The sequence below is a fragment of the Harpia harpyja genome, chromosome 1 (assembly GCF_026419915.1).
Source record: "Harpia harpyja isolate bHarHar1 chromosome 1, bHarHar1 primary haplotype, whole genome shotgun sequence".
NCBI classification, from domain to species: Eukaryota; Metazoa; Chordata; class Aves; order Accipitriformes; family Accipitridae; genus Harpia; species Harpia harpyja.
Window position 1 is genome coordinate 50,713,513 of NC_068940.1, and position 20,769 is coordinate 50,734,281.

The 20,769-nt window shown below is 42.9% G+C and overlaps 1 protein-coding gene across 27 annotated transcripts in view; it reads right to left on the minus strand.

Moving 5' to 3' along the window:
• The window catches only part of ARPP21 (cAMP regulated phosphoprotein 21), a 206,836-nt gene that overhangs the window by 64,093 nt on the left and 121,974 nt on the right, over window positions 1–20,769 (minus strand). For 14 of the 27 annotated variants that reach the window (XM_052793207.1, XM_052793219.1, XM_052793197.1 and 11 more), the window contains 5 exons: window positions 17,920–18,028; window positions 16,008–16,109; window positions 9,489–9,526; window positions 7,358–7,417; window positions 4,573–4,805 (listed from right to left, as the gene is read on the minus strand). In XM_052793207.1, the coding sequence (XP_052649167.1) occupies window positions 4,573–4,805; window positions 7,358–7,417; window positions 9,489–9,526; window positions 16,008–16,109; window positions 17,920–18,028 (542 nt within the window). The remainder of the gene's footprint in view (window positions 1–4,572; window positions 4,806–7,357; window positions 7,418–9,488; window positions 9,527–16,007; window positions 16,110–17,919; window positions 18,029–20,769) is intronic. The other 13 variants (XM_052793397.1, XM_052793367.1, XM_052793300.1 and 10 more) reach the window with 9 other exon arrangements.

Consider the following 20,769-nt stretch of genomic DNA (forward strand, 5'->3'; position numbering starts at 1 on the left):
ACCTGGCAGAAGGCCGTGGCCTCTGTTAGCTCTGCACCCACCACGAGTGACCCAGCTGCCCAGAGCGAGCTCCAGTGGGAAGCTGCCGCCACCCCAGTGCCGGGCTGCAGGCTGTGCCCCGCTCTTACGCCGGGATGGGACGACAGCAGTGAGCACACCGTGGGAGGCGTGCCCGGGGAGAGGAACTCCTCCGCTTACTGATAGGGCTTGGGGAGGAGCCAAGTGGGTTGAGGAGTATCAGGGAGTGAGAGAGAGAGAGAGAGAGAGAGAGAGAGAGAGAGACTACCAGAATCGCACCCTACCTTCCCTGGGACAGGCATGACAGGCAGGCAGGACGTGCGATACGGAGCATTCCCTATCCTCTCTCTGCCTGGCTGAACGCGGTGACTTAAGGGATAGGGGACAATGGCGACAAGTTCCTTCCTGGAGCAGCAAGCGCGTCTCCTCTGTGACTGCCCACCTTCCCAGCTGCCCTGGCATAACAGGTATGGGGCTCTGCAAGTGGAACCGAACAATGACGAGGATGATGGCTCATCCGGCTTGGAGGTGTCGCTGAGGTTAAGTCAGCCTATGCCCTGTGTCAAAACTGCTTCCATAAAGAAAAAAATGGGTCATTGTCATAGGAGACTCCTTCTGAAGTGACCAGAAGGCCCCATATGCAGACCGGACCCACTTCTTAGGGAAGTCTGATGCCTCCCTGGGGCCCAGGTTAAAGATGTGAAGAGAAAGCTTCCTACCCTGATACGGCCCTCAGATTATTACCCATTATTGGTTTTTCAGGGAGGCAGCGATGAAGTCGCAACAAGAAGTCCAATGGGAATCAAGAGAGACTTTGGGGCTTTGGGATGACTGGTTAAGGGATCAGGAGCACAGGTAGTGTTCTCCTCTAGGCTTCCAGTTGCAGGGAATGATGAGGGAAGAAACAGGAAGAGCCAGCAGGTCAATACCTGGCTCCGAGCCTGGTGTCACCAGCAGAATTTGGGCTTTTTTGATCATGGGTTGGTTTACATGGCACCAGGCCTGCTGGCAACAGACAGGGTACAAAGGGGGAAAAGGATCTTTGCACAGGAGTTAGCAGGGCTCATTGAAAGAGCTTTAGACTAGATGTGAAGGGGGAAAGGGAGAAAACCAGGCTTGCTAGAGGTAAGCCTGGGGTTGGCAGGCTAATGTTTGAGGGACGGTGTGCCAGCGAGGTCCTTTGCTCTGCCATCTCAGTGGAGGTAGGGGATGGAGATCCATGAGGCAGCAAAGATGCACGGGTTATTGATGTGTTGGAAACCACTGAAGCACCTGAGAATGGTCACATAGGAATTAGGGCTTCTCCCCCCAAAAAGGTGGCAATATCAATAGCCCAACTAAAGTGCATCTACACCAATGCATGCAGCATGAGCAACACACAGGAGGAGCTGGAAGCCATTGTGCAGCAGGAAAACTATGTTATAGCTGCCATCATGGAAACACGGTGGGATGACTAGCACAACTGGAGTGCTGCAATGGATAGGTATAAACTCTTCAGAAGGGATAGGCAAGGAAGGAGAGGTGGCAGGGTAGCCCTGTATGTAAGGGAGTGTTTTGATTGTTGAGAGCTTGATGATGGTGAGTGTTTATGGGCAAGAATCAGGGGACAGGCCAACAAGGCAGATATTGTGGTGGGAGTCTGTTATAGATCACCCAACCAGGATGAAGAGGCAGACGAAATATTCTATAAGCAGCTGAGAGAAGTCTCACAATCACTAGCCCTTGATCTCATGGGGGACTTCAACTTACCAGATGTCTGCTGGAAATACAATACATCAGAGAGGAAACAGTCTAGGAGGTTCCTGGAGTGTGTGGAAGGTAACTTCCTAACAGAGCTGGTGAGGGAGCCAACCAGGCAAGGCACACCACTGGACCTGTTGTTTGCAAACAGGGAAGGACTTGTGGGTGATGTGATGGTTGGAGGCTGTCTTGGGCATAGCAATCACAAAATGATAGAGTTTTTGATTCTTGGAGAAGGCGGGGGGGAGGTCAGCAGAACTGCCACCTTGGAATTCCGGAGGGCAGAATTTGGCCTGTTCAGGAACCTGGCTGACAGGGTCCCTTGGGAAGCAGTCCTGAAGGGCAAAGCAGTCCAGGAAGGCTGGGCATTCTTCAAGAAGGAAATCTTAAAGGTGCAGGAGCAGGCTGTCCCCATGTGCCAAAAGATGAGCCGGTGGGGAAGAAGTCTGGCCTGGCTGAACAGAGAGCTTTGGCTGGAACTCAGGAAAAAAAAAGAGAGTTTATGACCTTTGGAAGAAGGGGCAGGCCACTCAGGAGGACTATAAGGATGTCGTGAGGTTATGCAGGGAGAAAATTAGAAGGGCCAAATCCAAGCTAGAACTTAATCTGGCTACTGCTATAAAAGACAACTAAAAATGTTTCTATAAATATGTTAGCAACGAAAGGAGGGCTAAGGAGAATCTCCATCCTTGACTGGATGCAGGGGGGAAATGTAGTGACACAGGCTGAAGAAAAGGCTGAGGTACTTAATGCTTTCTTTGCCTCAGTCTTTAATGGTAAGACCAGTTGTTCTCCGGGTACCCAGCCCCCTGAGCTGGAAGACAGGGACAGGGAGCAGAATGAAGCCCCCATAATCCAAGGGGAAATGGTTAGCAACCTACTAGACCAATTGTATGGCTAACTGTATGAGGTTCAACAAGGCTAAGTGCCAGGTCCTGCACTTGGGTCACAACAACCCCATGTAATGCTACAGGCTTGGGGAAGAGTGGCTGGAAAGCTGCCCAGCAGAAAAGGACCTGGGGTGTTGGTCGATAGCCAGCTGAATATGAGCCAGCAGTGTGACCAAGTGGCTAAGAAGGCCAGTAGCATTCTGGCTTGTATCAGAAACAGTGTGGCCAGCAGGACTAAGGCAGTGATTGTTCCCCTGTACTCAGCACTGGTGAGGCCGCACCTCGAGTACTGTGTTCAGTTTTGGGCCCCTCACTACAGGAAAGACGTTGGGGTGCTGCAGTGTGTCCAGAGAAGGGCAACAAAGCTGGTGAAGGGTCTGGAGCAGAAGTCTTATGAGGAGCGGCTGAGGGAACTGGGGTTGTTTAGCCTGGTGAAAAGGAGGCTGAGGGGAGACCTTATGGCTCTCTACAACTACCTGAATGGAGGTTGTAGCGAGGTGGGGGTCGGTCTCTTCTCCCAAGTAACAAGCAACAGGATGAGAGGAAACGGCCTCAGAAATGGCCTCAAGTTGCGCCAGGGGAGGTTTAGATTGGATATTAGGAAAAATTTCTTCACTGAAAGGCTTGTCAAGCATTGGAACGGGCTGCCCAAGGAAGTGGGTGAGTCACCATCCCTGGAGGTATTTAAAAGATGTGTAGATGTGGCACACAGGGACATGGTTTAGGGGTGGACTTGGCAGTGCTACATTAACGGTTGGACTCGATGATCTTAAAGGTCTTTTCCAACCTAAACAATTATATAATTCTATAAAATTTTAAACTATGTTCAAGATCCAGAGGTCCAGAATGTAGTTACAAAGTCAAAGGTTTTCTTGATTTATTCTGAAAACTCCATTCCTGAGCATCCTGAATCACAGCAAATGCTACTGTACAATTTTGGGAATAGGAGTGAACTTTGACCAACCCAGATTTGATAAACTGGGTTTAAATTAAGTACCGTCCATAAAACACTCACGAGCTGAAAGAGCACTAAGTGCTAAGTATTGATTACCACTTGTCCTGTACTATATTTATCAAATGAACCAAACTGATGGAATCATCTGATGGGCTCATTATTTATTATGCACTTTTACACAAAAGTATAATAGAGAAGCTTAATGGCATGGCTTGAAATTACTTAGATCCAGACCCTGTGACTCACTCATATGTTAATGTACCCATGAAGTTAATGCAAATAAACGTAGAATTCCTATCAGGTTCGTAGTGTCCTTAAAAGGTGCTTTCACTTAATGGGAACTAAACAAGAAAATGGTGAGATTGTGGGACCTCTGTGAATCCGATGCTTCTGCCTGCTCAGACCACAGCACGGTGCCTCATCTGCCAGCAGCGAGGAAGAGGCTGTACTCCCAAGACACAGATGGTCTGCATTTCAGCAATGACAACAAAATGTTCTTGGATTTCTCATCAGATATATGACATTTAATTCTTCATGATTCAAAAAGATTAAGATTAATTAAAAGGTAAAATCTGTGCTTTGTCTGAAATGACCATCTTTTCATGCTACAAGTGCAGACAGCGTTCAAATAGGACGTGCACATACTCTACTCCAGGAAAAGTCCACCATACCTATGATTTGCAAACCTCAGGCACCAGGTTTTCTTCTTGATTCCTAAAAACTCAATAGCAGGTACCCAGATACTAGCATACGTAGATGGAAATACGCATCTGCTATGCACAGGAAATACAACTGTTCATGTAATTCACCATCTAGTGCAACCCATGGGGGTTGGACTAGATGATCTCTGAAGGTCCCTTCAACCCAAACCATTCTGTGATTCTGTGCTATACCATACTCTGGCAAGTACCAGTACAGCCATTTATCATGGCACAACAAGAAGTACTGTGAACCCAATACAGTACTAGCTACCTGTTTTAGACAGTTTGCCGGTACTTCTGTTACTTGACGAGCTATCTCCTCTTGTCAGGACGGTTATCCCACCAAAACTGGCTGTCTTTGTTATGGCTGGCTTCAAATTTCGATTTGAGCTGTCCGAGTCTGTGCTGCTCCATGGCCTCTGGTGGTCTGTCCACTTTAATTCATTCTCCGTACTGCTCTGTCGACTGCCAGATGCCTTCCCCATGCTGTCTCTGTTACCCCTATGGATATCAGGAAACAAAGATTTATACACAAACAAAACCCTGTCAGGGCAGAGCCTATCTTTGGGTACCCTACTAATAAAGAAAAAGGAAATACTCTGCATTTATGAAAGCATGCCTGAAGTAGGGGATTTGACCCCTGTATGCACTTGCCTTCAGCAAGTAAACACTGCTATACCCTTTTACATGCACGGCACTTAGCACTGCTCCACTTACACATACATCCTAAGAGCACTTCACCGGACAGGACTGACGTAGCAATATTACACAGCACTGACGTAGCAGTTCTGTTGCCTGTTGACCAGTCTCTTCCCTCAGCAAACCCCTTGCTACCTCTCCCTTTGCTGTCCATCACCTGTAATGTTTTTCTCACTAACTTCACCCGCCCTCTACTTTTGCCTTCATATCCATCCTCCTTATTTCTATTGCACCTTGTCCCCACTCATCATCTGCTCTGTAAAGTCATCCAAAGCTTTCCCCTAAACATGTGTCCTCCCAGTGTGACCCCAAACTCTTCAGTGCTAATGCTCCACTTAGATATCCACCAGTTGTTTGGGGTTTTTTTTCCCCTATGCATGCAGTAATTGCAAAAATCTCTGGGTGGAGGCTGTCTGTCCTTGAACAGCTGCAGAGCACCCACAGCGTACTGTGAGTGACAACACAGTAAACTGTGAGCAGAATTTGGCTTATTTATGGTGAACCGCTTACAATGTGCTGCTAAAATTACAAAATCAACATGCCTACCACAGCTTAGTGCACCATGATCATCATCCCAAGTGATGCTAATAACACTACCTTTTGGAAGGCTTTTAGAAGACATTTTCCACCCCTCTGCCTTATTTTACAGTATAATATTTTGCAGGCTCAAAGCTCTTTCTACAAATCAAAAGGATGGGACTGTATCTATTTTTTTTTTCTTTTGGTCCCCTTTCTCCTTGTGAACATAGCTCCTGCTTTTTATTCAGAGAACCTGCTGAGCTGTATCACTTGGGATGTGAAGGAGCAGAGTGTCAAAGATGGGATCAGGCTGGTGCGTTCCTTGCCTGGGATCAGAGCCTCTCACAGATGTGATCAGCAGTATTAACCTGTTGACCTTTGCTAGACCCAGACAGTGGGAAAGCATGAAGAGAAACAGCACAAAAGCAACAACATAAAAAAGGAAAAAGGTTTTAAAAAGAAATTGTCCTTAAGATTTAATTGGAAAGAAAAAAAACAAACAAAGTATGTTATTTACAGACTCTTTTGCATTCTTGTGCTTAGAAATTAACAATTCTTTTATATTTATATTCTAGTGGAAAAGAGGGAGAGAAACAGAATGCTCTTGTATCCCAGTTATCTGTGCTTTGGGGTTACACAAAATTCCTTTTTGTTCCCCAAACCCAAACAGATATTTATTATTAAAAGTGTCTAAGATGCCTCCTTACTCCTGCACGCCCAATCCAAGACTCTCAGATCATCAAGGCTAGCCCAAAGCGTGAAGAAAAGTTTGGCTGCCTGCTGCCTGTGGTCATGGGACACAGCTCCAGATGCTTCAGCACTGCTCCTTATCTGGTACAGTCTCGCCATCTCCTCCGTAGCTGCTGTGCTGACATGCGTAGTCAGCAACCACACGTCAAATAACCCCGCATCCTTTTCTCCTCGTAATGAAAAATTATGTAATACAGATGATATAGGTTTGAAATGACACAAACTATCACTGCCACATATGCAAACCACAATGCATACAGACATCCAGTGATCACCTTTCTTCTGCCTAGCTATCCTCATGCCTTACTAGATGAAGGACATGCTTCTGAAAGCATCCATTACTTCTGCCTGCTCTGTTTAAGACTTGTGGCAGCTGATTGACTTTAAAAGCAGTGTGGCATGCTCATTTCTGGTTGATTTGAACTGAACCTGTGGGAGCTCATAGTGTGGGGAGATAGCCTTTCTGTCACCACCAGGTTGGATCTTCCACTGATCCAGTGTGTCAACTGATAAAAAAGTTCTCCATGAAAATATGGACTGACTCCTCCTGATCCCTGTGGCTTAGGACACGATTTGGGATACATCTGAATGTTCTCTGGGCAGAAGGAATTGGAGTTTGGAAGACAAAGTTCACAGAGAAAAAGTTTCAAAACATTGTTGCTTTAGATAAGGGAACTTCAATCAGTTTCACCTTTTACTTCAGCTTTTAAGAAACCAACAAAAGGAAAAAAGGTCAGTCTGGGCACTAGTCTGTGAAACGTGTCTGTCGCATACACTAGAGCAAAATGAACTTCTACCAGTCACAGTCACCCCCAAATTGTGGCAGTCCAAGCAGCTGGGCAGCTAAAAATCTCTTATGATTCCTGAGCCAATGATCCATAAAACCAAAGGAAAGGGTCCTGTTGTGACCTCTCGATTCAGAAGGGGAGGGTGGGATGAGCAGGTTAAGAACTCTGTTCTCCATGCTCCTTTCCAACCAGAAAAATGACATACCCACACCCATCAAGGTCTCCCTCAGCAAGGAGACAGACAGTAACTCTCACTCAAGATTTTAGAAAATGAATATTAAATAAATTCATACAAACCTAAACAGCTGTCTTTTCTTATGAGTATCATTGCATATACTACTGTCTTCCAACAGCCTACTGAAAAATGAAAAGAAAGATTATGTAACAGACATGGTAATTCAAATTTATCTGATCTGTAAAGCTGTATTTAATTTCTAGCAACATCTTCCAACTTGCACTGGATTCATAGTTTAAAAAAAAAAAAAACAAGGCTAAAATTGGCCCCCCTCCCTCTCCCATAACTGTGCACAGTCAACTGAATATAAGAAATGTCAGCCAGGGAGGCTGAAGGCCATTTAACATTTCCTGTTACTGAGCAAGGTAATTCTCAGAAGCCAAGGAACCACATATCTACATCCAAAAGAAAATTCATAAAAATATCACCTAATAAGAACATAAAAAATGCAAGCCAGCAAAATACTGCATACATAATTTTAAGCACTTGCTAAGTCGCTTGGAAGTCTCTGCAGCTCAGAGAAATGCTCAGGTTCCCTGATGAAAAAGAAAGGCAAAGCACTTAAACACATACCTAACTTTCAACACAGCAAATCAACAAGATTATTCATGTGCACAGAGCTAAGTACGAGTTTAAGTGCTTCACCTGATCAAAGGCTGTAAGGCATGCAGCAAGAAAAAGCAGCATTCTGAGGAACACAGCTGAAGTCTCCCTCCTGACAACAACAGTACAGGCAGTAACAGAAGCCCAGTTTCCAACCTGGCCTTTTACTGGTCTCCACTTGGGTATGCACCCTCACACCAGGAAAGCTGGTCAGCCAGCTCACGGGTTCGAGCAAAGCGAACCATGTGCAAACACCAGAACTGGCCACATTCTCCTGCACGCAGGTGTGGGATTGAATGCATACACCAACAGAAGCCTGGCTATGAAGTTCGTGGTTTATCCCATCCCCACCCCACCCTCAGCAGTGCAGCGTCTGAGCACTTTCCATACTGACTTGGGAACATGAATAACTAACGTCATGTTTATTGTCCCAATCTCTCCAGAGAGGAAAAAGTAGGTTTATGGGAGCATCTGCTTTTTGCTTTTCGGGTTCCTCTGTTGCAATTTTGATAAAACCTATCTCCGTAGTCATGATACAGAAGCAGCAGCTGAGGAAATATCCTTGGCTCTCAGAATACAAGGTGGTTAGATGAGAGTGGCCATTATCTCCTGAGAGCCTTCCCTCATTCCACTTACAGGACTGTCCATCGGAAAAGCTCGTTTGTGCCATTACTGTGGCGTCATTTTCTACAGGAACAGCCTTACCCATAAATGCATCTGACAGATGTAAGGATGGACAGAGATAGAAATACTGTGAAAGATAACCTCCCCTTCTTCAGTTTTAAAACCTGCACAGGACAGACTTGGGCTAGCTCTGCTCAAATACTCACCAGTGAAATTCCCAGTGTTTTGGTTACAATCCTTAACTGCCATAAAGATGCACAATTTCTAAGATTTTCAACACAGTTAAGCTAATTTATGGCTGCTATGGAGCTAACACTTCATACTCTGTAGATCTTAAACACAGGTTCTTCTTCCCTTTGCTTTAAGTGGATTTATTACAATAAAAAGAACATCCATAAGAACTATGACACAGTAATGCAAAGTAACAGTTGGCTGAGGTATCACCATTTCATTACTACAATGCAGCAGTAAAGCAGGTCTGGTCTGGGGGACTCGGGACTCTTCACAAGCACCAAGTGAAGGCAGTGCTGCCACTCAGTCCCGCAGGGGAGCAGGTAAAACAACAGAAACACAAGTGTGGCGTTTCGTAAATACCGTCATCCAGCCACTGCTAGCGTGCTTTTTAAAGATCAATAAGTTAAATTCTAAAAGCACTCCAGAGACAGATTGGTCATTTGAAGTGAAACTTTAGGTGGGCTCCCCCCTCCCTCCCACAATCTGCTTTTTAAACTGAAATGCAAGGTCTTGGGAAAGCAGCAGCAACATCTTATCTGCTCAGATACAATACTGCAAGGCAATCTCTTCCCCCCCCCTTAAAGCACAAAAACACTGCAGATAATATGGATTACAAATTTGCTCAACAGTCTTCGTGTTAGGATAAACAACTATAGAACTACAGATAGACAAAATAATGAGAGAAACAGCTAAGTTTAACACAAAAAAAAAAAAAAAAAAGCTATTTTTTACCTGTTTTCCACAAAAAGGTTTTCCTGGGAGCAAACTGACTGAAAAATAAAAAAGGCATTGTATCAGACGTTCTAGATATGCTCTGCTGTTCCAATTCCTTCCTTGATTTTAGAATTACCTCCCCTGTTCAGGCTTAAGGGGATTTCAATTCATGCATCATTTGCATTTGCAGAAGACAAGAGGGGAAAAAAGGTCAAGAATAAGGTCAGGCCAGTAAAATAAATTCCATGCATTACAACACATTGCCAACGAGGGGATCTCAGTTTGGAAACAAACTGAAACTTCTCAGTCCTGGGATCAGGAAAAGGTAGTATGTGCAAAATACTGGCAATTCAAAGGGGAAAAACGTTTTTCCTACATAATGTAAGGTTCCACTGGTCTGCCCTACCACCTCAAAATAAGATTGCAGAATAGGACAGAGCTGCAGGTAGGAAGGACAAACAGGAGGAAAGCATGCAGAATTAACAAAGTTCTTCAAAGGGAGAGAAGATACTGCAGTACTTAGAAATACTGTGTGATTTCACATTTTACAGCTGGAGAGGAAACAGTCATACCCGCATTAAGATGTAAAATGATGATAATCATCTTAATAATAATATTAACAACAATAATAGTCTATTGCAAAAAGGTTCTCTGCTGGAGGACTTAGATCCCGAGAAAGGTGAAGGGCTTGGAAAAAATAAATCCTATGGGCAACTGTATAGTTCTTTTAGCATTACTTAATTTTTTATGCAGAGAAATGAAGCTGTGCTCAATTTCCCATGAATAATTCTCCCTCTTTGATTTTTTTCATTTCCCTCTTATTTTATGTTCACTACACAAAGTGCCTCATAGCTGTCACTGGATTTTATCTCCATGAGGTACAGAAGAAAGGATAGTCAGTACTTGCACTGAATTTAAACAAAAGGCAAGCAAAGGGAGGAGGGCACCAGAGATCATGCCCATTACTTCTGTAACAATGGGACTCAGCTCAAAGAATAATGCAATGCCATCATTAGCTATGTCAAATTTTAATGGTATAGGATATACACGGATTTGGGATGTTTCTGTTTTGAAAAGGGTCAGCTAATGACCTACTCAAAGAGCGCTGGCCAACACCAGAAGCAACACCCTGCTCATTCCCAGTGCTCCAGCAGATGCATGGGTTAAGTTTTCCCTTGGCACTGCAGCCAGTGCCATCACATCAATTTACACAAGGAAGAAATTTAGCCCTGAGAAGGCAGTGTGGTTTCTCCTTGAAGCTGTAATTCACCCACCCAGCATCCGTATCGGGGAACATCTGACAGCTCCATGGGCTTCCCAGGCAAGCTCCCACCCTGCACTCCTACTAAACACACAAGGCTCTGGGCTGCATTGGTGGCAAGTGCATCTCTCCTTAGCACAGAGCCTCAGGATATCAGGAGCAAGTTCTCCATTGCCAGGGACCAAATTCCCACCAGCTACAGCAGACCTAGGGTTTCACCCCAGGCAGAGAGGAGACACAAACTGTTCCACCTAGAACCACTGGGATCCTTTGTACAACTATAACACTGCCTCTTCTCTCATTTTATGTACTTTACTCACAAGGCTTCATTAACAAATGTGGCTGTGCAGACTTCAGCATAGTCTAGCTACCTACAGGCATAGTGAAATCACCCCGTAGGCTTGTACAACCTCAGCTGTGGGGTTGTGTCTTCACTTCGAGGTTCATGATAGGCATTTGTGCACTGACTCCACTGCAGTCACATTGCCAAAGCAGCATTACAGCTACTCTTCCAGAATAAGCGAGTAAAAACCTTTGCTTAGACCAGAGTACTGGTCTGTGTCCCCACAAAGTTACATAGCAAAAGGGCATGTACCTGTCTGGATTTTTTTATTTTATTTTTTCAAGTTTTTAAAGAGACCAGGGCATAAAGCAGAACAAATATCTGGGATTTATATTTATCAAGCAAGTGGAGACTCCTGCTCCTTTTTCAGTGTCTTGATGGGAACCACTATCAACTGTATTACAGACTTGAAGACAGAGTCTGTAATAACTCCATTTGTCTTCCTGACTGATGATGCTGGCACAGAGCCACACAATCCCTGGAAACTATTTTTCAGTACAGGTGCGAGGCTGAGAAGACAGGCACACTTTATTATGTTATTCTTACTGTTAAAAATCAGATGGCTAAGCAGCTCTGGATAGCAATTTAGCTACTACAAGGTCAGGACTCACTTTGCTGATCTATAGCATCAATAATGGTCAATTTAAAGCACCAGGAAAGCTTAAGTACACAGCACAGCTGTTGTCAAAAATATTTTTAAAACACTTGGCTCTTGTATACTCAAAGACACTGACAACAAACCTACAAAAGGAAAAAAGTTATGTAAGATTACCTACAAATCCGCCTCCTTGGAGACCTCTGCATGCAAGATTTCCATTAGGGTGCTCTGTATGATTAATTGTCATTTATGAAATGAGTATTTCATTCTTCAATTTCCCAGAACCTTTTAAAGTCTCAACTGGAAAACATGCATCAGCTCTGCCAGTGCACTGGGTATACTGGGGGTTGCTGCTCTTGATTTTAATTACATTAGCCAACCTAGATAACTATTAACATGCAGCAATATCCTGCAGTGGATACCATCAGGTAATCATTTTCATGTCAGTTAACAAGACATGATAGATCTCAGACTTCCAACTAATGGTTACTGCTTGATCTGCAGCCACAAGCAAAGGCTCTGTACAACAGTAGGGGAGTTTTAGTACCTACAGGTTTACGGTAGCCAACACAAGGCATGTCTTTGTTTTGGTTTTATTAATTTTAAACTCTCTTCTTCCTAATCTCTTCCTACTAGAAGAATGGGACAGGCTGAAGCCACCTTTTCAAATATTTCTTTCACAACTCCCTTTAATCAGAGAATGATAAAGATCCTCAGTGTTTTCTTAAATAGAGGAACCATGATTTATTTTATCTAAAGGATCTGGCTCTTCAGAATACACTCCTTACTCAAAAATAGCCATTACAATTAACAACAAAAAATAAAAAGCATGGTGTATTTCCTTTAATAAGTTCCATGTGTATCATGGGCAATTCTAGCATTTGTGTAAGTAATAAAACATCTACATTTTTTCAGTGAATACACAATGATTACTAGAGAATACATTTATGAACAATGGATGGTCCTTACGTGATTCTGGCTCATGAGGTTATACATTGCATTAACCTTGAAGAATGAAATTTCTCCCACATAATTTGATTGCTAGTCTTTAGAATCAGTTTTCTGCATGCTTAAAAGCCAAACATAGTGTACCATTTACGCATGTGTTTGAGATTCTCAATTATATCTACAATTCAAATTAACACACAGGGAAAGAACAACATATACTTTTTTTTATTCTTTTAGATTGTTCTTTGTCTTTCTTGGACAATGACTTTTCAACCTGCTAAAAGCAACTAAAGCAGTTCAGACAAGAAACTTCTTTGCAAGACCCAGATATTCCAGGTCCTCTGCTCCAGTGCACCTGGTTGTAAAATTCATAAATTGTTGTAAAACTAAGTTTCCAATAAAAGCATGTTTTAAAAAAAGAAGGTTGCAGGCTTTGCAATTAAAAAGTAACCTTGAAAATAGTTTTGAGCATAACAGAGCTCATACAGCACTATTTTACTGTTAGCAGCCTGAAAAGTTTGAGGTGCACTTTGTAGTTCTTATTTCAGTGAGCTGGAACAATCACATTTATTAACTATTTATTTCTTCACCAATCCTTTTATTGAGATATCACATTAACATGCTTTTCAATCCCTGCCACTTGCTATGACTCTACATGTGACAGGAGTCATTAAAACCTCCTGCTCCCCTTGTCAAAATTTATGATAGCCAACACAGCAGATGGAAAACTTGCCAGAAAGTGTAATTTAAACTGACTAATATCAGACTAATCATCATAAGAACTATCATAATGATGGCATTATTCATGAACATACTTATTTTTTTAAAACCTTCCCACTTGGAAACAAAGATACCTGGCACACTAGAGTGCTGCAAAATCAAAGGAAGGACAAGCAAGCTTTCTGTTGGCTGGTATGTGGGGTCCAGGTTAAGACATTTTTCACAGGACTTGAAACATGCACTGAATTTTTTGCCCCTGTAATCAGACTGCCTTTTCCTCCTAAATTTTGTTCAAAGTTCTGACTCTTGGGCTGATATGTTATCCAAAGAGTTTTGGGTGCCTCACACACGTTTAGAGAGGGGGTGCTAGATGCAACAAGTTACAGCCTTCACGGCTGCCCTTTGGAGACCTCTCATGCAAGCTCTCTTCATGCATACTCCAATTAGAAGCGAAGTATCTATAATCCATTTGCTAAGGTTCATAAGCAAGGCACTGATAAAGGCTTGACTGCAGCAGTGTAAGCAGTACAGAGATAATAAAAATACCACATGATTAATCCCTCCCTGTGTCTCTTTCTACATCTATAATTTGCAGGATGACAAGGCTTAGGTACCTACCTCAGAGAAACCTGGGGAGAATTGGATTAATTAACGATTGCAGAGGGCTTTAAAACTATAAAGTCTTACATGCAGTAAGTGGCTAACTATAATAGGAAGCCATTGCTCTCTTTCCTAAAATTGAAAAAAATAATTGTCTACCACCACAACCACTGACATCATCCTAAAACCACCTCGTGTGTGAGGAGTGCTCCACTCAAAGAAGCTCAGCTAAGACATATATTCCTGTCAATATTATTAGTACAGCTTGCTGAAATTCACTGCACTACTGTGCTCACTAACACCTGCAACAGCAGAGAGAGAGAGCAAATGAGCGGATATGAGAGAGAGAGGGAGAGATATCTAACATTGCTGATCTTTAAAAATGCTCACTCCTAATCCATTTAAAATGCCTGCCACAAACCACACTGTTACTTAGGTCTTGTCACTCGGAGATGCTAACCCAATGGACCACAACAACCTCCTGCTGTGGGCAATTAAAATGCTCCCTGCTTGCCTGTCTTTAGAACTCAAGTATCTAAAGATAACAGCAGCAGCACATTGGGGAGCAAGTTTCAGCACACTTTTCCAGCCACCTCCACTTCCCAGCCTGGCATTTCTAGCTGCTGCTTGTGATAGAAGCTGCATTAGTTTGGCAACAACTTTCCATAGGGTATTTTTAAACAACATTTTGCCTCATCTGAAGTCTGCTTCAAAACCCAAAGATTATTTGGTTTTGCACAAGCTCCTTTGTCGTAAGCCAGAAACAGCAACCTTCATATAGCAAACAGGTTGCAAAGAGGCTTTTGCAGCCCTTGAACAACTCAGTAACTCTACCATATATACTGTGACAGTATTTACATCAGACCCACAATGCTGAAAGCAAAACATAAACCAAAGGGCCTCTGCTTTTACTGGAATTGTCTCAGTTAAGAAAGAAAAAACGAGGCTAAAAACATTTAGATGTGGCAAGCTACTTATTGAAAAGTAAAATTACTTAATCACAAGTGAGACAACACACACCTTAAAACTATACAATGTATTCTGCTAAAGAAAAATAACGTGGATATGTGCAACTCCAAAACCAGAGCAAAATAAAAGGATATCTAAAATAATACTATTAGCCCTGCAACACATGAACAGTTTTAATTTAAAAGGACACTGCCAAATATGATTTTTAGGAATAGTTTTAATTGCGTTTATTCCCATATTCTTCTAAGTGGCAGAGCTCCCATTGAGATGTGAGATAAAACAATAAAATGTTGACTTTTTTCTTTTTTTCCTTTTAGGACGCCATCATTACAGTATTATAGCAAATGATGATTTTCTTCCTTTTTCAGGAACATGAGGTATTGCTCACAGATGTTTCCTATTTAAATGTTTTCCTCTAGCAATGCAGCTTGTTGTGCAAGTTCTGATTTTTCGGCAAAGGCAGGAATTATAATGCTTCTTTCCTTTTATTCCTGTCAGAACAAAATCATCAACACTGTGACCGACTCTTTCTGATGGCAGAAATACAGTTCCTTAATCGGTCGTGTCAAAAACCCTGTGCAACGCCATGTTTAACCTCTGGCTTTTCTTTGTTCTTAGTATCTTAGTGCTACAGCACTGGCCCAAAGAAACAAGACCACTATGAGGCTCTGCAGAAGAACGCTTACAAAATTTGATCCAGCTTGAAACAAATATGAAATAACACAACTATTTAAAATTATTGAGAGTGTCCATTTAAATCACTGCTCTTTGGCTGGCAAAAGAGAAGGAAAAAAGAAGGAAACCTAGACCACACGAACATGAACATTCAAAGAAACAGGATAAGCACTCCCCAGACAACAATGCTGGGCCTGATCTCTCCTCTACCCTTCTCCCTGCAACTCTCATCACCTTGCTCTCCAGAAGCCAGCCTCCACACCTCTCCAGCTCCTCTTGGACCCTCTGCGCCAATCGCCCTTCCCTGTCGCCTCCAGCTCCACAGAGCAAGTCCAGCTGCAGTGTTCGTGTCGGAGGGGGGCAAGACTGTCTGACTACCGGCAAAGGTATGGCACTAAAGAGGCAATTAAAACAACTACTCACATCTTGTGCAAATATTCTCTCCCTCACTCTCTGATACTCCTCTTCTCTCTCTTCAATTGATTTACTTCGTCTGTCATCTCTAAATGGAAGAATTCTGTTTTGCTGAGCAGAAAGAAAACCAGGAGGGTTATATAAGTTGAGCTGTTAAAAACTGCCATTAAGTAACTATCAGCTGAGAATAATAAATGTTCACTTAAACAAATGAAGCATGAAAACAATAGCTGTCGTTCCTGCATGAAGGGGCCTGCGAGGCTGGGCACCTGAGGGTTTCCAGTTAGCTACTGCATGTGGGTTCGTAGAGCGGGTGGCCGAAATGAGGTTTTCTGCACAGCTTTTGTGGACCCGCCGTCCTAAAATTGGGTGTTCTCACCCCAAGCCTAAGTGCCACTGCTCTCAACTGCTAAGATTTCTCGACTCTCCTACAGGCTGCGAGGAGCAGGAGGGCAGGCAGCACTGCGCTACCTACAAAATTGAGGAAGAAAAAAGGGAAACTAGGCTGCAAGAGCTAAACTGCAAACCCTAGTAGAAACCCCCCAGCCTACATGTACAAGGAGGAGAAGTCCCAAATATTTGGCACGACATTTTTAACCATTTCCACACCATAAAGAACCCTCGGACTTCAGTTTTGCTGGGAAACGAAGGGCCTCTCGGTGAACCACAGTGCAGGAAATGGCTGTGCCATGGGAAGGAGGAGAGGAGAAGAGGACCTCCAGCAAGAAACACTTCATTGGCAACTGGGTTTCAAGTACGGCTCCTTCTCCCCCTGCACCCCAGCACCTAGTGAGATAGGTCATGCTGCTTTCCTTTGGCTGACCCCCCTGTTCACCACACCCTGAAAATGCTTGGGGTTTGTTTTCGAAACCAACTCAGATGCAGCATAACTGGCAAGGCTGCTATGTACAACTGAAAGTCAAGGAAAAAAAGGAGGGGAGGCAGGGAAGGGGAAAAAAGAAAGGAAAAATCAGTCCTTTACTGAAAACATGAGGAGAGTGGCAATGAGAGACTCACTGGCAGGTCCCTCCACAAATATAACCTAAGCAAAGAAAACATACGCTGTCTTCTTACCTGCGAGAATTTTCTCATAAAAGCAATTCACGTCAGAACCCTTTTTAATTTTTTTTGTTAATGTATTCCACATACACAGCTTGCACTGGATTGAAACAGCACAACACCCGCTTTTAAAGGCAGCACAAACACACATTTTCCTGGCGTTCCCCTACTCATCAGGCTCACCTACAGTAAGGTAGTGTTATGGGCACAGGCAACACAGAGGAGGAACGTCTGCCACAGTACATGCACAACAAGCAAGTTACACAGACAGTAAAAGGTGGTAAGGGCACAGGAGGAGGGAGGGAACTAAAAGATGAAACTGATTTATTTTTGGTCAAAACTTAATTTAGGATGGTTTAAAAAAAAAAAAAATCAGCCTAGCCTCACCATCACATGTTTGTTTGGGGCATTTTTTTTTTTTTTTAATTTTTTTTTTTTCTTCTCTCCTTTTTAGGCTACATCAGTTTATCATCAGTCCATACTGATATTCAACTCTGAATGGGTACAACAGAAGGAGGAAGCTGTAGGGAGCGGAACAACTGCCATAGTTAGGCGAGACATTGAGAAATGCGACTGACACAGCCTTCCACGCAGCCCGGAGCCGCCGGCATTCCCCCTCCCGTGGACATGCAGCAAGTCCTGCGCCAAGCAAACCACCCATGCAAACCCACACACTGCCACGGCTGAAGCAGCCATGCCGGGGCTCGATGCTACCCACGGTGGTACGTACGCCAAAGGAGGCGGGAAGGGGGGCAGGAGGGCAGGGGAGGAGGAGAGCAACAACAAAAGAACAACAATAACATCAGTCAGCCCACCTTCAAAAACAGAACAAATTTCAGCAACTCTCGAACCGAGAACCAACCTGATTGTCTTCTTTATCAATACTAGAGTTATCTCGCTTCAAGATAAATCGCTTCTGGGATTCTTCACCTTTTTCATCTTTTAAATGTTCAGAAAACCTTTGCTCTGGTCTGCCAGCAAAGTAAAACATAGCAATAAAAAAATCTTTCTTTTGGTTTTGCTTTGATCTTTATTTCTCAGTGCTCTTTGTTTTCACAGAGGCATTCAGTGCAAAAGCAGTTAACATTTGTGGTCATGGCGAGACGCTGCCTATAGCTGTCTTAGGCTGCTGTATCGCTGCTAACTGTTATTGCTATAAATAGCTTTTGTTGTTGTTGTGTAGCAAGGAGTGGGAATCCAAAGTCTCAGTCACTGAAATATTTAGACTCTCCTCACTGTGACTGAAGGACAGGGAAAACAAATCAACATACTGTATGTTAATTTGCTTCCTTCAGTAGCTGTGACCTCCAGCAACACTGCCGCTTAGTGAAGCCTATCCACCTTTAAAAGTAAGGAAAAACTGATAGAAATCTTAAAAAAACCCAACCAACCAAACAAAAAACCCCAAGAGCTTCCTCGCTCCTACTAAACAAAACCGGTAATGGGAGGGACTGATGGTGTTTTGCTTAAACAAAATATTATCTCATCACCATTAAGTGGGGAAAATACTCCAGAACAATCATAAAGCGTCAATTAGTTCACCGATGTAAACCCATCCAGCCATTTATTTATTTATTTTTAAAAGCCAAACCCCACTGGTTAAAAGCTCAACATTTTCAGGTGCGTAAGCTGGTAGGATGCTGTTCCACGTTCTCACCTTGTGCAAAAAGCAGCATCTCATGTCACCTCACCTTGTGCAAAAAGCAAATTTTAAGAAACTTCTCACGTCACTGAGCTGGTCACTGTCAGTAAATAACACTCCAGCCTGCACCACTCCCAGACCCAAACCCGTAATATTTTAAGCCCCACTGATGTTGATAGGGTGGCCAATGGCCTTGACAACTGAGCTGGGATTCATAAGCTGCTATTACCCAGCGGAGGGGCTGCTAACGCACAAGTTGTTTTTTAAAAGCAGTAATAATGCTGTGTCACACCGTGAGGTTTCTATCAGGGAACGCAAACCTTATACTCTGTGCTGAAGGAGCTGCCACCTGCAGTACTGGTAGGAGATGCTCATGTCTAGAGACCTACATAAACAAGACATGAAGGTTCCACTAACATTAATGGACCAACTGTGAAAAAATCAAAAGGTAGAATTTACAGAATCAGTGTTTTTGTAAACAAATGTCCTCTACAAACTTTAAAACAAAAACCTCAGCTTCACCTTTTTTCAGAATGGAAAATTAAACCAGATACGTAAATCAGCCACCTTTTTGTTGTTATAGCATTCAGATTTGCACTTAAGTAATTAGCAATGGATTTCAAATCAAAATACAACACATATTCCTGCCATACTTACAGTCCATTACAATTCATTGTCAGATGTGCAGGAAATACTTGTAATGAACTGTTAGAAATACAATATGAAGAAACAGCAGCTCTCCTGCCTCTCTTTTCTGCGTAAATTTGAAGGACTCCCACTTCTGCTTACAATTTGCATTTTTGTGACAAAGCGACAAAACATACCGGCCCCATTTTCACAGATTTTGAGAATTCAAGAAACCTTTGTCCATCATCCGTAGGTGCTAGCACTAATGGATATAGGGCCCAACACATGAAAGTCAGCAGACTCTCTGGATGCCCTACTAGTCTTCTTTTGGGAAAGCCCAGAGGAACATGGCTCTCCTCACAGTTTTCTAACCTAATGGCTCATTAATGATGTTTCCTCATAAACAGAAAGGCTACAAAGCCCCATTAATGGATTGCGAGGTAGGTTGTTCTGCCTTTGTTCCCATTAATGAGCACTGTGCCTGCACAGCCGGAAACAAAGATTCGTTTCCTCAAATATTCGGCTTTGACAGGCCCAGCTGAGGAATGTTATTTTTCTGGTTTTACATCCTAAAGCACGAACAAAATTTATGCAATTGTACTATCAGTGTAAAATGTATAGTTGTAAACTATGTGCTGAACATCTAATAAACTATATACCGAGCATAATAAATAACTGGGATTTTAAAATGCAGAGGAAAAAAGTAATAAAAAATTAGAGAGAAAAAAAGCTTGAAAAAGCAATTTGGGAAAATGTCTCGTCCAACTACTAACTTATTTAAACGACAACATGGTTTTCATACTTCACAGCATTATTTTCATTTTTTAATCCCGTTTTCACTTCATTTACTATTTAGAAAATATTTCCATTTGTCAGAAGACAATAGGAGAAGCGTGAGATCAAGCCACGAGCCTAAACTAATGATCCGGTATGTGCCTGTTAATAAAATTAATCTACAAGCCCAGTAGGTGATTAATCTCCAGTTGTGAAAAGAAGTTTGCTTGGGCAGAGAGACTCTGCAAACATGCAGAGCATTATGGAGCGCCGTGGTACTACCAGCACCATGAGAAGGTCCCTCCCTCCCAGTCATCACTGCAACTCTAGGTCACCGTTAACAGTGAGGTTGCAAACAGCACGACCAGCTCAGTTAATAAGGATGCAAAGCCTGAGGGAAGACTGTCAGGTGAGAAATAGGATACCACAGCAACAATTATCTTCAGGCACACCAACTTGCACGCCTCCCTCAAACATTAAAAATCAGAAAAGGATATTTAGTTGAAAGATATGTAAACTACCTATTTTAAAGAAGATATCAGAGTCCAGTGATATTTACACGTTTCTGGTTTTTTCTTCAATACTGTTTACTGCATTTTCTTTCTTAACTTCTGTTGCAAAAATGTATTATTAGTAGGATACAGATGGCAAACAATGTTTAAAACCAGT